The following is a 21912-nucleotide window of genomic DNA, read 5'->3' as shown; positions in this document are numbered from 1 at the left end:
AACAAGAATACCACACTGCATGTGGCTGTTGCATTTGTTAAAGTATTTTATTAAAGACAGAACTCTTCAGAGCATCAGACTAGCAAACCAGTAACTACTATTTTTTACATATTAATGTTTATATTATTTTTAGATTTTTTTATATTTATATATTATTTTATATATTATTTTTCAAGAGAATTTTAAAAAGGGCCAGAACTTAATATATCAAATGAATGTCTCTTTGGAAAGCTGGACACTTAATCTGCTGCCACTCAAGTCTTCAGAATTCTTTTTTGAGAGCTACCATCAGATTTGACTCAAAGATACACACCCCATTTCATAAAAGCAAGCGCCTCATTTTAAAAAATAAAAACTGTACTATTTAGCTTGAAAACTTAATGTAATGCCTAGATTTTATTCCAAATGACTTCTCTATAAAAATCAAATTTACTCTCAAAGGATGAATATTTGAGGATCTTTAAAATAATATGCTTCAGGCTCTGAAAGCACATCCCAAAGAGGAATCCAAAAAACTTCAAGCATTGGTTGAGCTGGGTGTGTAGGAGACTTCTCTGATGGGGATAACAGTCATTTCATCCACAAAGAAACCAAGAGAAATGGCTGTCTCTCCATTCTGTCCTGCCAAAGGGTCTCTTGTAATTTACTTCTCTTTCCATATTTGATCCTAGTCGAAGTTACAAAAGGATACCAATTTGTACTATTTGTGGGAATCTTTTTGTTAAAAAGTAACAGCTAACATTTTTTAAACATTTACCATAGCCAGGTGCTTTGCACTTAACACACAAAATCTCATTTAATATTCAATGAAACAGAGTGAGAAAGGAATGACCACCTCTGTTTTAATCAAGGAGGAAACTGAAGCTCAGAGAGATTATTAAATAACAGGAATGAGGTCGTGGAGATAATAAAGAGCTCTAACATCAATTACATATTCCAAAGATCTACAAACAACTGTCATCTAGCCTTTATTAAAAACTCAGGGAGCCGCGGACCACTTCAAGACATCCCAGAAAGACTGCAAAACCTCATCAGCCACGTAATTTGCAAAGATCAGAGCCACTGTGGCAGTATTCAATTATGCACATTAGAAATCTTATTTGGAAACCTGTTTTCCCCCTATATTTAATTTTAAAGTGACTTCCTTTAACAGAGTTCAATTATACTCAATTAAAAAGATATTTACTCAACATTTACAATGGGCCTGGGACTATGCTCCACACTGCACAGTTTAAGAGACTCTCCACTGCTTGGAGGGTATATTTAAAGTTGAATGCCATCATCTCATCCCAAGTGTAAAGGAGGTTAAAAAAAATAAACTATAAATGAAATAATAATCTGGATTCCTTTTCCTTTTTTTAAATTTGTTTTAATATGAAAAGGAAATATGAAAGTATCCTCCTTTAAGGAGAGGGACACATGATTCTGCCATTTGGCAGCAATGGACATATTAAGAAAATGCTTACCAAATTCAAATTCAATTCATGATGAAAGTCAATGCAACCATTAATGCTTTGAAATCTATCATATTAATAATTTACGGCACTACCTATGAGGATTTGTCTCCTTTGTTGTCTCCAATCACTAGCCTTTTAAAAAAATTTTTTAAGAGACAGGGTCTTGCTCTGTTGCCCAAGCTGGAGTGCAGTAATGTAATCCTAGCTCAATGCCACCTCAAAGTCCTGGGCTCAAGGAATCTTCCCACCCCAGCCTCCCGAGGAGCTGGGACTATAGATGTGCACCACTATGGCTGGCTAACTTTTTAATTTTTTCTGTAGTGACAGGGTCTTGTGGTGTTTCCCAGGTTGGTCTTGTACTCCTGGCCTCAAGTGACACTCTGGCCTTGGCCTCAAAAAGTGCTGGCAGTACAGGTGTAAGCCACTGTGCCTGTCCTCCAATTACTGACCTTAATTCAATAAATTACTTAACCTCTCATTTCCTCATCTGTAAAATGAGCACAGTAATTGGACAAACATCTTTATTTATTTATTTTTTGGAGACAGAGTCTTGCTCTGTCACCTAGGTTGGAGTGAAGTGGCATGATCTGGGCTCACTGCAACCTCTGCTTCCTGGTTTCAAGCGATTCTCATGCCTCAGCCTCCCCAGTAGCTGGGATTACAGGCATACACCACCAAGCTCATCTAATTTTTATTTTTATTTTTATTTTTTTAGTAGAGATGGGGTTTTGCCATGCTACCCAGGCTGGTTTCGAACTCCTGAATTCAGGCAATCTGCCCTCCTTGGCCTCCCAAAGTGCTGGGATTACAAGCGTGAGCAACCGTGCCCAGCTGACAAACTTCTTAAGACTCTTATAAAGATGAAGGGGGACCATGAACATGAAATGCATAGCCCAATACCTGCCATACCAGATAAACTCAGATAAGATTAGTTGCTAATTTGTTATTAATCATTTGCAATTTGTTGGTATGGCTGTATTTTAAGGTACATGCCAATTTAAGAGCCAGGGGGGAAAAAAAAAACAAAAAACACCTATTAGTTTTGTTGCCAGGGTAACTCCCGGCATTGCTTCCCACAAACATGCTAAGTATCTGTCTTTCAGCAAACTGGCCTCTCATTACCAATTCAGCACAACTAAGGCCACATTTGAGAGGCACATTAGTCCTACTTAGCATTCCCAGCCACGCCACTAGAAATTTGCAGTGCAACTTTCTCATGAAGCTGAATCTCATTGAATCCTGGTACAAACTGCACAAAACTGAAGTTCACCCAAGGTGTTAACAGAAGGTTCCTTTCTGTGAACTGAGCCAGTCTGTATAATACATGTTTATGTAACCAAATGATGATCTTTTATTTTTTTTTCCAGTAATAGCAGGATGAAAGCAATTAATAGGTCAATCAAAAACCCTAAAACTGTGTTTTCTTTCTGCTGGGGTTTTTCTATAAAATGGCAACATGAGCTGGGCCAGTCCTGGGGTAACTATCCTAGGCCGCTTTAGCAAGGACTGTGGGAAAAGCTTAAGGGGTAAAATATTTTGTATTAAAAATACTTTCCACATGCAGGCAACTCTGCAGGGGTGAGATCTTCTGGTCAAAGTGGTAGAGCAGAATAGGGGGTGGCAGGTGAGCTTGTTCATTTATACCATTCCTGTGGCTATTTACCGAAGATCAAAGCCTGGCTTGTCAACTAACTCACTTTGCCTTTATTCTTCTATTTACAAAGATTAACTGAGCATGGTACTTTTTCCCTTACCTGTACTGTCCAACTGAAAAAGTAAGAAAAATTTCAAAACTGTGCTTGCTTGAAGTTTTTGAGCATCTACACCACTAGTTACCCCATCACACATATCGTATACAGCTCATAATTCAACAAGATGTCTCTGAATGAATGAGTGCTGAACTGTAAGATCCTTTAGGATGTATAGATGCTGTTAAAAATCCTGTATATCAGAGCTGAATCAATTAACCCTAGGTGTCAGTATACTCAAGGTCCTTATACATCATCTGGGAGATTTTCAGGCCTGGGAGTATAAAATCTCTGGATAGTGTGTGTCATATTTGCTTCCACATGCCCTGTGGCACCCAGCACAGGGTCTGACGTATGGCTCCATTCAATAAATATTTACACAGCTAATGGGAGCATCAGATGTGAACACGGCCACTGACTGACTTACCACTTGTTGGACAAGCATGAACTTACCTGGGGAAAGCATCAAAGCAGTATGTTTTTCTGGTATCCGGAAAAGCCACACGCAAACCAGACATCAGAGGGGAATGGAGAATTACCGCTGCGCATTCATACCTCGAGGCCAAGTCTACCGTGGGGACAGTCCCAATGCTCTGACCATAGAGGATAATGTTCTCGGGACTCACGCCATACCTGGAGAAATCAGAGGTTGTATGCCATTAACTAAGGTATGAAGAAAGACAGAAAGAGACAGAGAAATCGTATCTTAAACTCATAAAATTCCCACATTCACCAGCTTAAAACCGTATCATCTAACTTGTACACTTTAATTTAAGATGGATGTGAGCTTGACAAAAACAAATGTTAGGGGCCTGTTTTGGTACTAAGTGACTATGATTCTGTTTTCCACAACATTTGCAAAAAACAATAAACATGATATTATATTTCTGGCTAATTAAATATATGCTTTATAAATTTCATTTCAGTAGCTACAGAGATGGTCATCTGATTTCCTATTATTCTCCCTTTATATTTTATTTGCTAATCATAAACATACTTCTGAAGTAAAAACAAAAGCAGTTTTGGCAAATTGCAATATTAAAAACTCGAAGCAAAGTTTTCATGATACAAAATATATTAACGCTTATCAGAAAAAGATTTACTGGGAGACAATTAATTTGAAGATAATTGTATTTTCTTTAGTCTCTCTCAGGGTTAAACCCTTCCAAGTCTTTCAATCCATCAGTGGGTTCCGATCCATTCTCTTCAAATTGTTAACTAAGTAAAGGGTTGTGTGGAATACAGGCTTCACTTCCCAGCCTCCCTTGCAGCCTGGTGTGTACAGAGACCTAAGTTCCAGCCAACTGCATGTCAGCAGAAGTGACATGAGCAACCCCCAGGTCATGCTTTAAAGCAAATGGTGTGCTTTTGCCATCCCTTCTGCCTTCCTGGTGATGGCAAGTAGATCACAGTGAGCCACCTCAGCCCACGCAGAAAGATGCGGCACCCTAGATATGGTGGCGGAATAAAATAGAAGGAACCCAGGAAAATACATGCTCTCTTATTTTCCTACAAAGGATATCCAGAATATCTAAAGAATGCTTAGAAATGAAAAAGAAAAAGACAAATAGGCGAAAGAAATGAAGATGAATGCCTAATACACACATAGAAAGATGTGAAATAATTTCACTAGAACATGAAGATGCAAATTAAATCCATGAGTTATTATTTTATACCCAAACGATAGGCAAAAATGAAGAAGCCAGACAATGTTGAAAGATGGCAAGGACATAGAAAAGTGGAACGCTGTTACTTTGTAAATTAGTACAAGCACTTGGGAAAACAATTCAACATTATCTGGAAAAGTTGAAGCCAGTGAGCCAACAATTCTCCTTTTCGGAATAAATATGTATTGTAGCTCATAGGACAATATGAAATGCTTTCTGATAACAACCTTCAGTGAAAAGAACTATCAATCCACAGCTGATGGAAATGGCCGGATTTCAGCCCAACTTCCTCTCCTCCAAGCTCCATGAAACTCCATGGAAAAATGGAGGCCCTAAAGAAAGAATTCAGGGCATTGGAATGTGCTTTATGCACAGCACCACACCTGGGCCATGCCATGAAGACAGGAATTAAACACATGGAGGTGAGAAGGACTTTCTATGGGAGATGTGCAACACATACCCAATGCAGCAGCAGGAAAGCAATGGGCTGGCCGGCAGGGGATGTGCTAGGATAGCGTGAATCGGAAACTAAAGGGTTATGGGTTGTCCTGGAGATGAGGGCCACTAGAGTGTCCAAGGGCGAGGTGACAATGGCAGGCAGGAGATGACAGCATGAAAAGGAAGCTGGGAGATCCGGCAGGGGACTATTAAGAATCATGCAGAAGACAGGAAATAAAAGATTGTAACAAAAACAGCATCCATCCTCCATTTCTAAAGTGAAATATCTGTGTGGTCCTGCAACTTGACACCATCCAATAAAACGGTGTCTATGGAAGAGGCTTCCAGATGCGGGTTTTGCCTGGCATTCTTGCCTGGGGTTTCCTTCCCGTTGGCGTAACAGGTTATTAAAAAATGGTCAGCACGGGCAGTTTTGGTGGGGAGGTTTGAGGAAACAACTGACAGAGCAGCATCCTGTGCCCAAATCTACATCAGCGACCACGGATTTACAAACACAGAGCACCCTCCCTGAGGACTAAATGGGGGGTCAGAAAGGAACACTGTTCTCACGTCTCAATGCTGAAGGTAAGCCATCCCAGGGATCTCCCCAGCAGCAACTGCCACCAAGATCCTTCTTTCATGGACTGGGAGAGCTGTTTCAGCAGGAGTTTTTCATCTAAAGTCCAGGGAGTCTTTGGGGAGAGCATAAATAACATCAGGGGTTTCCTCCTCCCTCCACAATTTTCACCAGATTTTCAAAGTGGTCTATGACCCCAAAAAGCGTATGGACCATGAGATACTGCATTACAGGGAGTCTGCAGGCACATGGAGAGGAGAGCCTCCAATTTCCACATTTGGGGATGAGTTCTTTCCACAATGACCACTCTTGTGGACAGGCCATTCATTTTGCTATCAATTGTTTTTAAAAATCATAAATCAAAGAAAATATAAGAGGAGAGAAGTGAAAACTGAAGGTAGTTAATGAATGATGCACAGAAGACTAAGAGATTATCAATACTGAATATCAAAAATAAAATAAAAGACTTCCAGGTAAAAATGGCAACCAGACTAGCCCTTACCTTCTTTGATAAAATCTGGTCTGAGAGGATTATATAGGATAACATTATCACAGTTATGAGGAAGTGTTAATTTTACTTCTTATGACGAGTCCAACATATGTTTTCAAAATCCTGTCTTCTATATAACACGCCATGGGACTTTACAAGCTCAGAGGTTGCACTGAATAAAGGAAGGAACAAGCACAGACCCAAGAGACATAGCCCAGGAGACGAGGCAGAGGGAAGCACCCTGGCCATCACGCAGGCAGCTCTTTCTCCTGTCAATGTCCTGGATCAGCCATCCTCAGAGATCACGGCCTTCTGTAAATGCCTTCTGGAGAAGCCAGAGCTATTGTGCTTGAGGACTCTCAGTTCCTAGCCTTCGGGTCTCAGCACCAGGACACACCCAGTACCAGTCTCTACAAAGTCCACCTTTGATTCCAATAGACTCACATCCTTCGTGACAACCACCTCAAAGTTTCACTGAAAAATGTCACCAGGTAAAACACAAAAAGCACTAGTCATAAAGAAAAAAAAAAAAAAAGACAAAGTATTACATTAAAATCAAGAACTTCTAGAAGGTCATCAGAAGACACCATAAGGAAGTAAAAGGGCAAGCCACCAAGTGGGAAAAGATACTTGCCACAGAGTCTAGATCTAGCATATATAAATAACTACTACAAATCAATAAGACAACTGACTAAACAAGAAAAAGAGAATTTTACAAAATGAGAAAAAAAAGAGGGGAGGGAAAGACAGAGAAAGAAAAAAAGAGAAGAGTTATTCAACTTTATTAGTAAAAAGGAAAATGCAAATTAAAATAATCATGTGATACTCTACGCATTTATCAGACTGACTAAAATTCAAAAGCCTAACAATATTAAGTGTTGGCAAGGATGTGTGCAAGAATGCTCATTCACTGTTGGGGTTTATGTTGATAGAATCAGTTTAGAAAAAGTTTGGCAATATGAAGTGACATGATTTTATTAGCACATACCCAGGGACCTAGCAATTCTACTCCAAGATAAATTCAACACACAAATAAATGCTTACATATACCAGAAATATATACTAGACTTGAATGCATGCCTACACAGTTAGAGACAGCCCTAAGGTATATCAACAGCAGAGTGGATGAAGAAACTGTGGTATAGTTGTGCTGCAGAATATGTACATGGACACTAGAAGATTCATATTTTTATTTCAATAGTTTTGGGGGTACAACCGGTTTTTGGTTACGTGGATAAGTTCTTTAGTGGTGATTTCTGAGATTTTGGTGCACCCGTCACCACCAGTGAATCTTAAAGTCATGCTGTTAAGGCTGGGTGCGATGGCTCACGCCTGTAATCTCAGCCCTTTGGAAGGCCAAGGTGGGAAGACCACTTGAGACCAGAAGTTGGAGACTAGCCTGAGCAAAAAAGCAAGACCCCATCTTCACAAAATGAAAAAAAATTAGCTGGGCAAAGTGGCATCACCTGTAGTCCAAACTACTTGGGAGGCTGAGGTGGGAGGATCACTTGAGCCCAGGAGGTTGAGGCTGCAGTGAGCAGTGTTCGTGCCACTGCACTCCAGCCTGGGTGACCCTCTTAAAAAAAAATGCTGTTAGGGAAAAGAGGCAGATACAGCAAAACACACACTATGTGACACCATTTACAAAAACTTAAACCTACCAAAATTAAACATTATTGTTTAGGGATATTAATTGAGTGGTAAGCCTATAAAGAAAAGCAAAGAAGTGAATCACTAAAGTCAGGATAGTGATTACAGGCAAAAAGGGAAATGGTCATCACTAGAGAGAAGCATGTCCTTCCTGGGGGTTGTAAATGCTGGGGATAGTCTATGTCACACCACAAGTGTTCCTTTATAAGTCATTAAGCTGGACATCTGTGTTTTATAAACTTCTATGTCTGGCAGTTATATTTCATGACAAAAAAATTCTTTAAAATTTCACCAGATACTTCAGATATGGAGACAGCTCTCACAAAACTGTGACAACTCATGGTAGATTTTGTGCTAAAAATAAACCTCATAAGGCAACATCAGACCATTAAAAATGATGTCTCATAAAGAATTAACATGGAGAAACACTCATGTTAATTTTAACAGAAAGCAATAAAAAGGAGCTTACAAAAACAGAGTCACAATTACATTTCTAAAAAGAAATCTATACATGGAAAAGGGACTTCAAAGCAATACATGAAAATAGTAATAATTGTCTTCTTCAGGTGGTGAGACTGAGTTTTTCTTCTTTCAAGTTTTCATTCCTAATTTCCTTTAGTTATTAGGCAGTGACTTGTTGGGAAAAAAGGGAAGCAGCATCGCTGGTCCTTTCTGTGTGGAGTCAGTAGGCATGCTGCTAACTGCCAGTGTTTTTCAAAGGGCTCAGAAAACAAGAGCGTGTTAGGTCAACCGCTCAGATTTGTTAGTTCTGTGTTAAGGACTTTTGTCACTGCTTTTTCCTGTCTTTACTATACTGTTTGACAACACATGAGGAACCAAGGAGGTGGATAATTCTGTGAAAGTATCAGGACTTTTAGTAGAATGGTAAGAGACCTCTGTTCTAACACCCAGTTTTGGCAGATGAGGACAACTCTTTTTACTGTAGTAGTAGGATTTTTTTTTTCTATCAAAGCATTAGACTAGTGACCTCTATGCCAATCGTTCCAAAATGAGAAGTATCTGAATTACTTGGGAAATTATTATTATTATTATTTATTTACTTTTCATGTAAGCACCCTGGCTCCACACTTACAAATTCTGATCCAGTGGGTATGCGGATTCTTCAAACTTAAACACTGACTGACATTGGGCAAAAAGAGTTGGACTAGAGCCTAAGGCCCCTTTAGTTCTCAGGTTAAATTACATAATAGACACAGGGGGGAAAAAGAGACAACGAATTAAGTTTGTGTGAAACATAGGTCAGTTTAACATCACAGCGTTAGAAAAAAGATAACAGGATCAAGTGAAAAGTATTTTCTCAAAAACATTAACAGTTCCAAAGTCTAAAGCCTTTATTTTAGAATAAAACAGAAGTTAAACCCTACCAGTCTGGAACAAGGCAGTATTTTTGGAGCAGCCAGTAACAATATAGGCGACACAGAAGATGTATTCATGGCCGGGCATGGTGGCTCACGCCTGTAATCCTAGCACTTTGGGAGGCCGAGAAGCGTGAACTGCTTGAGCCCAGGAGTTTGAGGCCAGCCTGGGCAACAAAGTGAAATGTTATATCTGCTAAAAATACAAAAAATTAGTTGGGCATGGTGCTGTGTGCCTAGTAGCATCCCTGCTACTACGGAGGCTGAGGTGGGAGGATCACCTGAGCTCATGAAGTTGAGGCTGTAGTGGGCTGAGGTCGCACCACTGTACTCCAGCCTGGGCGATGGCAGTGAGACCTTGTCTCCAAAAAAACACAACAAAATAAAACAAAAAGATGTATTCATGCAGGAATTTTAGCATTTTAACTTATGATTTGCTATTTTGGGGAGTATCACAATGGGAAAAGGTTAAAAATGATTCCTGTTAGTAAGCATGACCTTTGTGGGAAAAACGCAGGGATGGCAGGAATAGTAGCAGGGCCTATACGCAGCGCTTTCTACCCCTAAGGCTTTTTTTTAGAAGTAAACATTCCTGCTCCCCAAATACAAATACACAGCTGGTAGCGGGTGAGTATGGATCTCGAGGCCCTGGGGGTACTCCTCCACAGACTACACCAGGCCAGACCATTCCCCTTCCCCTGCCCATTTGCCCCTGCTTCCTGGCATTGTTGAAGACATGTTGGTTCTTCTTAACAAGGGTTAACCTTCCACTTGAGGGCCAGATTCTTACCCCTCCCAAAACTTGAAGAATCTCCTCCCTGACCCCGTAAAATTTCAATCTTTATTCTCTCAATGCCACAGATATATCCAAGTTTCTGAATCTAAGAAAGGACCTGTTTTCACCAGCACTCTGTGCTTGAGGCCACAGCTCCATCTCTTACCTCCATTTCCCCACCACCCCACCCTCCCATCCACTCAACCTTAAGTCCTCTGAAACCTGCCTTCTGCTCCTATGAAGTCTTGCAAATGGCTATCAGAAGTACCAAACCCAAACGCTTTTTCTCACCTCTCATCCAGTTCAACTTCTCCTTGGCAGTTCACATTAACGATGCCTTCCTTCTTAAAACTCATTCCTAAGCTTCTGAGACACTGAGTCACTCTTGGTTCCTCCTCCTGCCCCTGCCACAAATGGGCCTGGCCTACTACTGGCTCATCTTCCCCAAGCTCTAGTCTTACTATCACAATCTTACATTTTCTCTCCTACAATCTCATTTAATCCCAGGACTTCAACTAGCAGTTCTATGCTGGCCTGATGGCTAATTTTACGTATCAACTAGATTGGGATAAGGGATGCCCAGACATCTGGTAAAATATTATTTCTGGGTGTGCCTGTGAGGGTGCTTCTGGAAGAGACTAGTGTTAAATTAGTAGACTGGGTAAAGAAAGCATCATCTGATCCCAGATAGAACAAAAAGGTGGACAATAGGAAAATTATCTCTCTCTTCTTGAGCTGGGATATCGATCTCCTGCCCTTGGACACTGGAGCTTCTGGTTCTAAGATCTTCAGACTTCAGGACATACACTTGTATCCTTCCCCTGCCCACCCTCACTCCCCTGGCAAGATTCTCAGGCCTTTGGCCTCCAAGTGGGAATGCTGCATCATCAGCTCCTCCTGGTCCTCAGGCCTTTGGACTGGGCCTGAATTACATCACTGGCTTTCCTGGGTCTCCAGCTTGCAGATGGGAGATCATGAACTTGGCCTCCATAATCATGTGAGGCAACTCCCATTAAAAATCTCCTCTTATATGTCTATATACAGTAGAGTCCCCCCACCAGATTCATGGTTTTGCTTTTCACAGTTTCTATTACCTACAGTTCAACTGCAGTCTGAAAATATTACATAGAAAATTCCAGAAATAAACAATTCCTAATTCTGAGCAGCATGATGGAATCTCACATTGTCCTACTCCATCCCAGCTGGGATGTGAACCCTCCCTTTGTCCAGCATACAGAGTCTACACTACCTGCCCATTAGTCACTTAGTAGCTGGCTGGGTTATCAGATCAATTGTCACAGTATTGCAGACTTGTGTTCAAGTAACCCTCATTTTACTTAACGAGGGCTCCAAAGCACAAGAGAAGCGATGCTGGCAATTCATATATACCAAAGAGAAGTTGCAACATGCTTCCTTTAAATGAATAGGAAGTTCTCAACTTAATAAGAAAAAAGACAACTGTTGCCAAAGTTGGTAAGAGCTACAGTAAGAACAAATCTTCTATTTGTGAAATTATGAAGAAAAAAAATTGTGCTAGTTTTGCTGCAGGTACAGGGCTAGTTTTGCTCATGTACTTGGACCAGACATGGAACCTTTCGAGGACAGAAAGATGAATGGAATATGTTTGGTGGTCTTCAGGAGCTGAGTCTAACGGGGGAGCCAAGACATACATATAAAAGGGGAGCACGAGCAGAAGCAAGGTTATATGTAAGGTGAGTAATTCGGACATGGATGTCACGGCAGATGAAGGGCTCATGTACTATCCTCAGTTTCAGGTATCCACTGGGGGTCTTCATCTTTTTTTTTTTTTTTTTTATACACTGTCTTGCTCTGTCGCCCAGCCTGGAGTGCAGTGGCACGATCTTGGCTCACTGCAAGCTCCGCTTCCTGGGTTCACGCCATTCTCCTGCCTCAGCCTCCCAGGTAGCTGGGACTACAGGCACCCACCACCATGCCTGGCTATTTTTTTTTTTTTTTTTGTATTTTTATTAGAGGTAGGGTTTCACCATGTTAGCCAGGATGGTCTCGATCTCCTGACCTTGTGATTCACCCGCCTTGGCCTCCCAAAGTGCTGGGATTACAGGCGTGAGTCACCGCGCCCAGCTCATCTTTTTTTAATGCATTAAAACAACAGCTACTGGGCATCTCTCTTGGACCAGACATGGAACCTTTAGAGGACAGAAAGATGAATGGAATATGTTTGGTGGTCTTCAGGAGCTGAATCTAACTGGGGAGCCGAGACATACATATAAAAGGGGAGCACGAGCAGAAGCAAGGTTATATGTAAGGTGAGTAATTCGGACATGGATGTCATGGCAGATGAAGGAAGAGGATCAAGACCAGGAAGGGTACAAGCTATGTGGGCAACGGCAATGTCTGCTCTTGGTCAACTACTGATCTGTTTCCACGTCCACTAAACGCGTGTTTTCGTCAGATTCTCCCTAGACTTCATGAAATCTGTGGTCCTGACTTAAATGTGTAAGTAGATATTTTCTACACACTCTTCTCCAGGGAAAGGTCATTCTCACCAGTGAGACTAAACATACTCACTTTACAACAGAGTCTCAAGGTAGAGTGTCATCATATTTTGACAAGATGAGTCTAGGACTGTACAGCTGGCCCTTGGGTCCCACAGCAGGTTCTGACACTGAAATCTGACTGAAGAGCTCAGACTTATGTAGAAGGACTGGAATTGGGACAAAATGTCTTGATATTAATGATGAGAATGCTGAGGCAGTAGAAGAACCATCATGACCTGTATCCCCTCACATTTCTTCCAGGCCAGAATTCTGATCCGTATGTCTCTGTACCTGAGCACAGTCCATCATCTTCAGCCCTTGGTGTTATAAACCCCAGAATCCTTTGACCTCTTGACCATCCTACTTTGGCCAACTCCAGCCCTGGGAGTTGGCTTAGGTAAGGGGATTTGCCAGAGGGAAAAGGCAGGAAGGCAGACAGTTGATGTGTTCTCCTACTAATGAAACCACAGGCCCATCCAAATGACTAAGGCAGCGAGTACAGCTTCTTTACTCTAAGGAACTCAAGATACAACTCAGAAGGATACCAACATGGCAGCAACAGGCAGTGTCCTGACGAAAAGTGGAAGACCAGCAGGGAGAAGTCACAAAAAAGTAAGTAATGAGGTCAAGTCTACTACAGGTCTGAGCAGGTGGCAAGATTAAAGCCGTTGGACATAGTATCAAGGGCTTAGTTAAGCAATAGAATCAGGAAGTCGGCATGTGTGGAAAGGGTAGGGCAAGAAAACAAAACAAATGAAAACAAACCTAGGCACTGACTGGGCAGCAGGGATTAGGAAGTCAGATGGGGAGCTAGTGCAGCCCCAAGCTCAGAACACACAAAGCATCTGCAGAATAGATGTGTGACACTATTAATAGATGAGTTAGGGAGGAGAACTCAGACAGCAGCCCACCTGTAAATTCAAAGAAATATCCAAATGACACAGAGCAACGGGGGCTGTATTGGCCCACTTTGTGTTGCTATAAAGGAATACCTGAGACTGAGTAATTTATAAAGAACAGAGGTTTATTTGGCTCATGGTTCTGCAGGTTGTACAAGCATGGGATCAGTACTTCCTCCACTTCTGGTGAGGCTTCAGGGAGCTTTTTCATAGACGGTGAAGCGGGAAGTAGGGTGTCACATGGTCGGGGAGAGAGTAAGAGAGATGTCAGGTTCTTTCTAAGCTCTCATATGAACTAATATAATAGAGAGAGAACTCATTACCATGGGGAGGGCACCAAGCCATTCATGAGGGATCCACCCCCATGACCCAAACAGCTCCCAACAGACCCCGCCTCCAACACTGGGGGTCACATTTCAACATGAGATTTGGAGGGGACAAATATCTAAACCATGTCAGGGGCAAAATCAGGAAGGATTCTGATTTAAAATACATACAAAACAGAAAATTCAACATGTAGGGCAGTAGCTAAGGCATGCTTAATGGAGTTGTTGCCTGTGAACCTGGCAGTCAGGATGAAAGAGAGCTCACAGGTAGGCTGTGAGTTCAGGGGCCAAGGGAGGCTTCTCTACCTTTGAAGGGATGAGGTGAAGAACAAAATATTTTCTGCATCAGAGAAAGGTGCTTAATAAACGTCTGCTACTGACTACGCCATGTCATTCTGAAAATGTTCTTCTCTGGTACCCTCAGTACCACATTAGCTAGATGTCCCCTGCTCTTTCTAGGCACACTTCTGTTTCCTTTAGTCACTACTCTTTCTTCTCCCATACAACAAGTGGGCATCCCTCAAAGCTCAATCCTCATCCCTTTCTGGCATCTTTTATCTTCAAATTGATTTCCTTGTATTAATAGAACTTGTTCAATGCCAGCACCTACCACAGTGGCTGACATATGGTAGTTATATGATAAATATTTGTTAAACGAATAAATGGGTGGCCAGAGTCTTTAAAGTTTGTTCATTTGCCCCCAGTATTTCATCTGAACCCTAGCCTCCCCACCCTTCCTTTCTTTTGATGCTTCTTCCTGAGCACCCCATCACTTCACATGTAACATCTCCCAAACTTGACTTTTCATATTCGTTCCCCAATCCTTCTGTTTCTATCAGTCACCACACCCTATACCTGACGGGCTTGGGAACTAGGATGAATTTATCACCTTTCCCTCCCCTTCGTCTCTTACACACTTATAGTCACTAAGTCCCACCATTCCTATCTTTGAGATGTTTTACAGACCCATCGTCTCTGACACCACTTCTGTTGCTTTGTGGTGAGCTACAAATGGCAGCATCTTTTGAACAATTAATCAGGGTCTGCCTTCTGTTTGGTGTGTGAACGTGTACAGTTTGCCCAGTGACGAACATCTCCATCCAGGTACCCAGAGTCTGTTACCCAGTCTTTCTGGAAACCTTACTTTTGCTGCCTGTACATCCCTCTCCATGGTGCTCAGACTGCCCCAGAGGGACCTTGGCTGCTCAAACTACCTACCTGTTTTGTCCCATCCTGTTGGTTTCTGTATGTCAGCTTACGGTTGAGAAGGAAGCAGGTGTCATGGTTCTTGATTACTGACCTGCTGTCAATCCATCGCTCTACCCTGACTCCTGCTAACAGCATACACTCTGACAGCCTACCAGCTTCCATCCCAGCTTCTCCCTTTTTCCCAGGCAGAACCTGGGAATCTCCCAGGCAGAATCAATGCCCACACCTGACTTCTCTTCTCTCCCAGACCAGTTTTCCTTCAAATTCTATCTATATAAACTGCCCCACTCATGTCACTCTCCACTCCAATCCATCCTTCCCAACAGATATATCTTCCTTGAGAAAAAGAAAAAGACAAAAAAACAAAAACAAAAACAAAAACTTTTGTTATGTTACTTTGTTCATCAAACTCTTTAGGCAATCACTATGCTTAGGATGAAAGTCCATGTCCACAATCTAGTCCCGTCCAACTATTCCAACCCTTTCTTTTCTCTCCAGGCGGCCCTTCTGCTCCTGTGGCTCAAGCTCTTCCCTCACTGGCTCATAAACACCCCGTGCCCAGAATGTCCTCCCTCTTTGTCATCACCTGGACAACTTTGGAGTCCTTCGGGTCCATTCCGGTCCTACCTCGTCCCTTCACATTTCCTGACTCCTCCAGTCTACAGACAGAATTTTCTTTCCTGAGCTATCCACTCAGACGCTTAATGACAGGAAAGTGAATGTGATTAACTGTACCATGGCATGCCCTACACTGCCAATGACGATGTAAGCTCCACAAGGGTAGATAAAACTGTATCTCTCTTTGGGCAAGTTAACAATTTCCAGGCTCAGGGATCAGCGAGTTTGGAGGCACCGTCGCTTTGAACAGAATGTGATTCTAGCCAAAAGCCATTTTTGAACAAATTAAAATTAAATTTCAGACACAGTCATCATTCCATTGGATATATAATCCATTCAAAGTTTAACATCATCTTGGGGATCCAGACAGGAACAGAATCTCTTGTAGCAAAAACAAAGACCGTAATAATATTTAGTAAGCAAGTAAGCATTAACGTTTTTAAGCATGATATAAGATTTTCTTAAAACAGAGCACAAGAAATTAAAGTCTCCCAATTTTTACCAGGGGGAAGCCACAACCCTGAATCATTACTCTTTGTCACGGGCAGTGTGATGTGTACAGTAATCCCCTTTGCAAGTTTTTGCTCTCAGCCTCTCCCAATGTCTACTGTCCTTTTGCAGTCACAGGCTATGCTGAGTACAGGCGGATCAGCACAAATTTAGGTTTCCATTCCCGCTCAGCATATGGTAATGGGACATGCCCCCATGAGCACCCTGAAACTGAGGGCTCGGCAGCCATCTCAGGAGCAAGAGGAAGTACTGAGGCAGGAAGTTCCTGCAATGGAGGCTGACAGCGCCAAGGAGATGGTGTCTCATGGGAACGATCACTTACAAGGTTAAAATCTGTTTGTTTTTGTTTTAATGTAAAGCTTGCTTTTCCTTCTACAACCATGAACAAGCCTGGCCTCCCTGAGACGCACTGCATCCTGTTTAAGTTAATGGGCCTTGACTTTGTCCTTTGTCAGGAGCTCTCCCATTTATCTTCAGAGAAGCACACTTGGCACAGTTCCACTGACTTTGAAGTCAACATTTTAAATATTTCAGAGCTAGAATTCCTAGTGGAAATGTCTTAAGACATAGGACGAAGATAAATACACAAGGTAACGTGAATGTTAACTGAAGGATGAGGTCTGAGGATATTGAGAAATCCTAATAACTTTATAAACTTTAGATAAACATTAAAAAATAAAAAGTAAACTTTAGAGAAAAGCCTCAGAATAAAAAGACTGACTACGCAAGGGACGCAGGTGCAAAAACAGGACCTGCCAGAAAACACAGTTGGCCATGGGGAATACTTTTGCCCTCAGGCAAACCTTTTAGCCAAAACTTAACAAACGTGCTTTATATATTAATTATGAGGAAGAGGAAGAAAAAAGCATCAATCACCTAAAATATACTTATTTTTCCTTAAAATACATCTTTTTTTGAGGAACTGCCAAAAAAAAATTTGTAGATTTAGAAAATTGTTTAGCATTATACTAAGTAAAATTTCACAAACAGATTTCTATTGGTTGTTCATTCCAACGGTGAAAACAAAGAAAATACATTTTAAAGTATCCGCTGTTTTGGTGCTATTTGAATAAAATTTAAAGGTTAGTAATGTCTGCTGTATATTTTTTCCTTTTTCCAATTTTTAACTAATTTGATTAAAAGGGACACTTACAAACAGCTCATTATAACCCCTGGAAGTTTCTAAAACCTGGGCACAGTCTAGGTATTCTCAACAGTGGTTATAAAAGAAAACATACCAAATACAGCATTAAAAGCAGGCTCAGTCCCTTCAAATAACACTGGATATAAGGAGGGTAAACCATGTGCTCTTGGGTTACAGGTCTTTGGGGAAATAATGAAGGAAATAAGATTCAAACCAAGAAATAACACCAAAATCAAGTATAAATGTAGGCAAAATTAATACTGTGGTCAAGTTCATTCAAATACAGCAAAGAGAATGATCAAAATGGGGACCTGAAAGTCAGAAAAAGCTTCAGGTAGAAGGTGGAGCTTGCAGCCAATGTCAAAGGAGAGGAGATTTAAAAACATAAAGAAAGGCAATAGCAGCAGGGGAGGGAAGAGTCTCCCGAGGAACCAGAGTGTGGAAGGGCTTGGGAATGTACACAAGAGCCGACAAAGTGGAGGTGGGCGGCGAGTGTGGCAATGGGAAGGAGGGCGATCATTGGGAAAATGTGCTTTGCAGAAGAGAGCTGCTCTCATCCCACATGTATGTAGCAGGTAGAGGGGTGCAGGGAGAGATTCAAAGACAATTCTACAGGTAAATGACGAGAAAACTGGCACAAATTGAGAGGCTGGGAAGGAGATAATAGGTAGAGTTGGATTTTTGTTTGTTTCAGTAGGAAATAAGTTTAGTTTGGGAATATACTGAGTTTCAGGGAACTTTGGAAAATGCTAATAAGCATGGCATAAAAAGTCAACCTCTCAGGGTTAATTACAAAGAAAAATCTTCCTGAAACTGTTTGGATATCTATGTTAAGAAAGACAAGTTCCTGAGCTCTCCTCATTCTTTCTCCTGCCACAGTGCAGAGGAAGACAAGTGGCTGGAAGTAGCAGCCTGGAGGATATCTGTCCAGGCAAGGAGACAGGAGCAGAGCTAACAGCAGAGGCTCTGGAAGGCCCAGGTCCCATGCGAGATGATGATAACACAATGCACAGAATAACAAGGGCATTTTAGGAAAACATAACTTACAAAAGGGCTTGGTGTGGTGAAATACCTGCTAATCAATGTAGCCTTTCCTAAACCTAGTCACTCATTTCAATACCTATCAAGATAAGCTTTATCTAATTTTTGTAAAGCAGCATCCACCATTAATGTACGATGCTTCATTCTATCCTAGATGCTTGAAATTCTTTTCAAATAGTGGTTCAGGGAAGGGCCCTTTGTGTCATGTTGAAATCTACCTTCAAAAGAACATAATACTTTATGACATTCAAGACTATTCTCTCCTACCATATACCCTTTCTCTGTGCCAAAGCAAAAATAAACAAGATCTGACATAATGACTTCGTTTTATTTTTTAAAAATCATCTTTCAGAGGAAAAGTTATAGTCCTAAAAAAATATAAAATTAAATCTCTTTGGATCTGTTACAAGTAAAATAGAACAATTTGCTTGAACTTTTCTGAGTATAATTGTGCATGAAACTGTTCTAATAATAATAGAGATTCTTTTGGCATTCTGTAATTATTTAAAATGTTGGAAAAGCCAGAAAATGTTGCCTTCTCTCTACAACTGCACAAATATCTGTTGAATGGTTAGAATACTACCTCCTCCACAGGGTATTTGAGCTGACTGCAAGGGCTGGCTTATATAAAACATCTAGGCCAGGCGTGGTGGCTCACACCTGTAATCCCAGCACTCTGGGAGGCTGAGGCAGGAGGATTGCTTGAGCCCAGGAATTCAAGACCAGCCTGGGAAACATGGTGAATCCCTATCTCTACCAAAAATACAAAAATTAGTCCGGCATGGTGGTGCACTTCTGTAGCCCCAGCTACTCGAGGGTGAGGTAGGAGGATGGTTTGAGTCCGGGAGGTAGAAGTTGCAATGAGCCAAGATCGCACCACTGCACTCCAGCCTGGGTGACAGAGCCAGACCCTGTCTTAAATAAATAAATAAATAAATACCTATTCCACTTCCAAGAAACTCAGCCAAAAGTTAAGGTACAGATTTCATGAATTCTCTATGTTGGGGGAAAAAACTTTAAATATTGAATTTAATTATCAATTTGATTGCCAAGGCGGAAAAATATTTTTTAGAACTAGAAACTCAAGTATCTCATTTCTAATTGTTTTATTTCTTTGTAGGATGAGTTCATACAAGTGCTCTAGTGGAGGAGACACAGATGGTTGGTTGAGTTTGCCTGCTTGACACTGACTTGCAAATGACTGTGAATCTGAGACAGCAACACTACATTTAGTTCCTGCACTAAAACTGCTGAGATGTTTGCCAGGAAGTTCTTGGAGAGTGACTTACTGGGGACAGAGAACGTGTATGACCTGCTCTGTCTTTTTGGAGCATCCCACTGCCTCCCAGTCCTTGAACTCTAGGTATGAACACATGTCCAGGTCTGGGCAATGAGAGTATTGAATCCTCCCAGCCAGAGTGACTGCTTAGGGGATAAGCCTAGGACCCAAGCCTGGTCAATCCCAGTCTTCCCTAGGATGTCTGCACCCTCTTCTGCTGAGCCTGGGCCTCCTTGAGAATTATACAAGGAAGAAAGCAAAGCTGAGAGCAAGTGGGCCTGCTTGATGCCATCGTCTGAGGCCCTGCACCCAGACATGAGAGCTTGGAGTCCTCTCTCTTAATGCTGGGCTAACACAGGGATTCTGTAAGTAACCTGGAGTATGTGGTCATGACCATGAGGAGGTGGGGGACAGGGGAGGGAAGGTGGAGATTCGTAGAGGATGTAGAAAGAAGAGTACGCTTCACAATCAGACAGCACAAGGTCTGAACCCAGCTCTGCCTTGCACCTGTAGCAGCCCTCTCCACGGCCACAGAATGGTGGAGTAAGGCTTGCCTCTGGGACTGCTGCAAGAATTAAATAAGCAGTGAGTGAAACTGCAAGAATTAAATAAGCAGGCCAGCCTTAATCCTCTCTCCTGTACTTGTAGTCCTTCCCCCATCCAGGCCACTTTCCTGTTTCCATAAACAGTGAGGCCTAGGAAGAGTTAACTGCAGCTCCAGGACACCACAAGGCCACATGTGAACTGAAACCTGAATGCTGGCCCACTTATTCCATCAGCTCCAGCTCAGCACTGCCCACTCTTGCTGTTTATTCCCTTAAATGTGTTTTGCAAACATTCAAAATGGAAGTGTGTTAAACAGACACTCTCCACTGGGCAGCCCCCATGAAGCAGCTGAAGCAGCCCTTTGGCCCCTCCTTGATGGCATCTTCAGTTCTGTTCTCCTGGACCTAATCCTCTCTTTGTGCCTGTCCTACCTTCTTTTTTCCTTGTATTTCCTACTTGCCATTTTACAACCAGAAACCTTCCATCCCCCTACTCCGTCCTTTTTAAAAGCTTAAAAAGTTCACAGCATCAATTGGGGAAATATACCAAACACAGGATAGAAATGAAAAGGCCCTTAGAGAATCACACAGATGGTCCACTTTATTTCACAGAGAAGGAAACTAAAGCTTTCAGAGAGATTACTGACTTAACTCAGAATGGAAATTGCCAAGAGAGCTGCTTGCGATAAGCCTATCAAAGTCTGGGATATGGACTAAACATGGAGAAGCACAGTGAACCCTGTGAATTAAAGAAGCTGGCAGAAGGATCGCTGAATTGAAGTAGTTAGCACAGCTTCTGCATTAGGCACAACTGTCTGAATTCCACCACTGCAGCTAACAAGTCTGGGGCAAGTGGTCCAACCCTGCTCTGGGTGTCCATTCTCTCGTGTGTAAAATGGGTCTCCGAACTAACAAAGCTGGTGCGCAGCTGCCCAGTCACCTTCGTTATCAACACCCTCTCCTTTAGCTCACAGGGAAAAGCAATTTGGAAAGAGTCTGTTCAGAGCACCAGCCTGAGCATCTCAGATGTAAATGGCACTTTAAACATGAACATTCCATACAATGGGTGCAGAATCTCAGTTTGAGAGGATGAAGTTCAAGAGATGAATGGTAGTGATGGCTGCACAAGGCGAATGTCCTCAATGCCACAGCACTGTACATTTAAACATAGTTAAAATGTTCACCTTTATGTTATGTCTATTTTACCACAATTAAAAAAAAAAGAGTCAGCATTCCTCTTAAATCCAGCTCATGCTCATCATTTTCTTATTAAGTACCAAGGAAAATTCCAGCTCTCCTGAATTCTAAATGAGATTTTATTATAAAAGTAAAAACAATAAACAGTAAAATTTGTCTTCTATTGTAAAATCTCTAAAATCTAAGGGCATTAACAATTTGCAAAAAAAAAAAAAAGCTTATAAAAATACGTGTGTCACTAATACTGTGTTTGTTCTTTTACAAATCTGGTAGAACATTCTACTCGTGATCTACCTCGCAGGTGAGGTAGAAGGTTCAGGGAAGCTTGGTGGCAATGACAAACCTGGGATCTTATAAGAACTCTTTTATTTAAACATGATGATGACCTCACTGTCACGAAGACCTTCCATTACCTCTCCTCCTTGCCTGGATTTTTAAAAAGTACAA

The 21912-nt window shown here is 41.7% G+C and overlaps 1 protein-coding gene across 4 annotated transcripts in view; it reads right to left on the bottom strand.

The window, feature by feature from the left end:
• The window catches only part of ABHD17C (abhydrolase domain containing 17C), a 61950-nt gene that overhangs the window by 2255 nt on the left and 37783 nt on the right, over positions 1-21912 (bottom strand). For 3 of the 4 annotated variants that reach the window (XM_025390638.1, XM_025390639.1, XM_025390641.1), the window contains one exon: positions 3659-3838. In XM_025390638.1, the coding sequence (XP_025246423.1) occupies positions 3659-3838 (180 nt within the window). The remainder of the gene's footprint in view (positions 1-3658; positions 3839-21912) is intronic. The other variant, XM_025390640.1, reaches the window with a different exon arrangement.

The sequence above is a fragment of the Theropithecus gelada genome, chromosome 7a, assembly GCF_003255815.1.
Source record: "Theropithecus gelada isolate Dixy chromosome 7a, Tgel_1.0, whole genome shotgun sequence".
NCBI classification, from domain to species: domain Eukaryota; kingdom Metazoa; phylum Chordata; class Mammalia; order Primates; family Cercopithecidae; genus Theropithecus; species Theropithecus gelada.
Note: the sequence above shows the minus strand (reverse complement) of the source record. Positions and strands in the feature narration are given on the sequence as shown.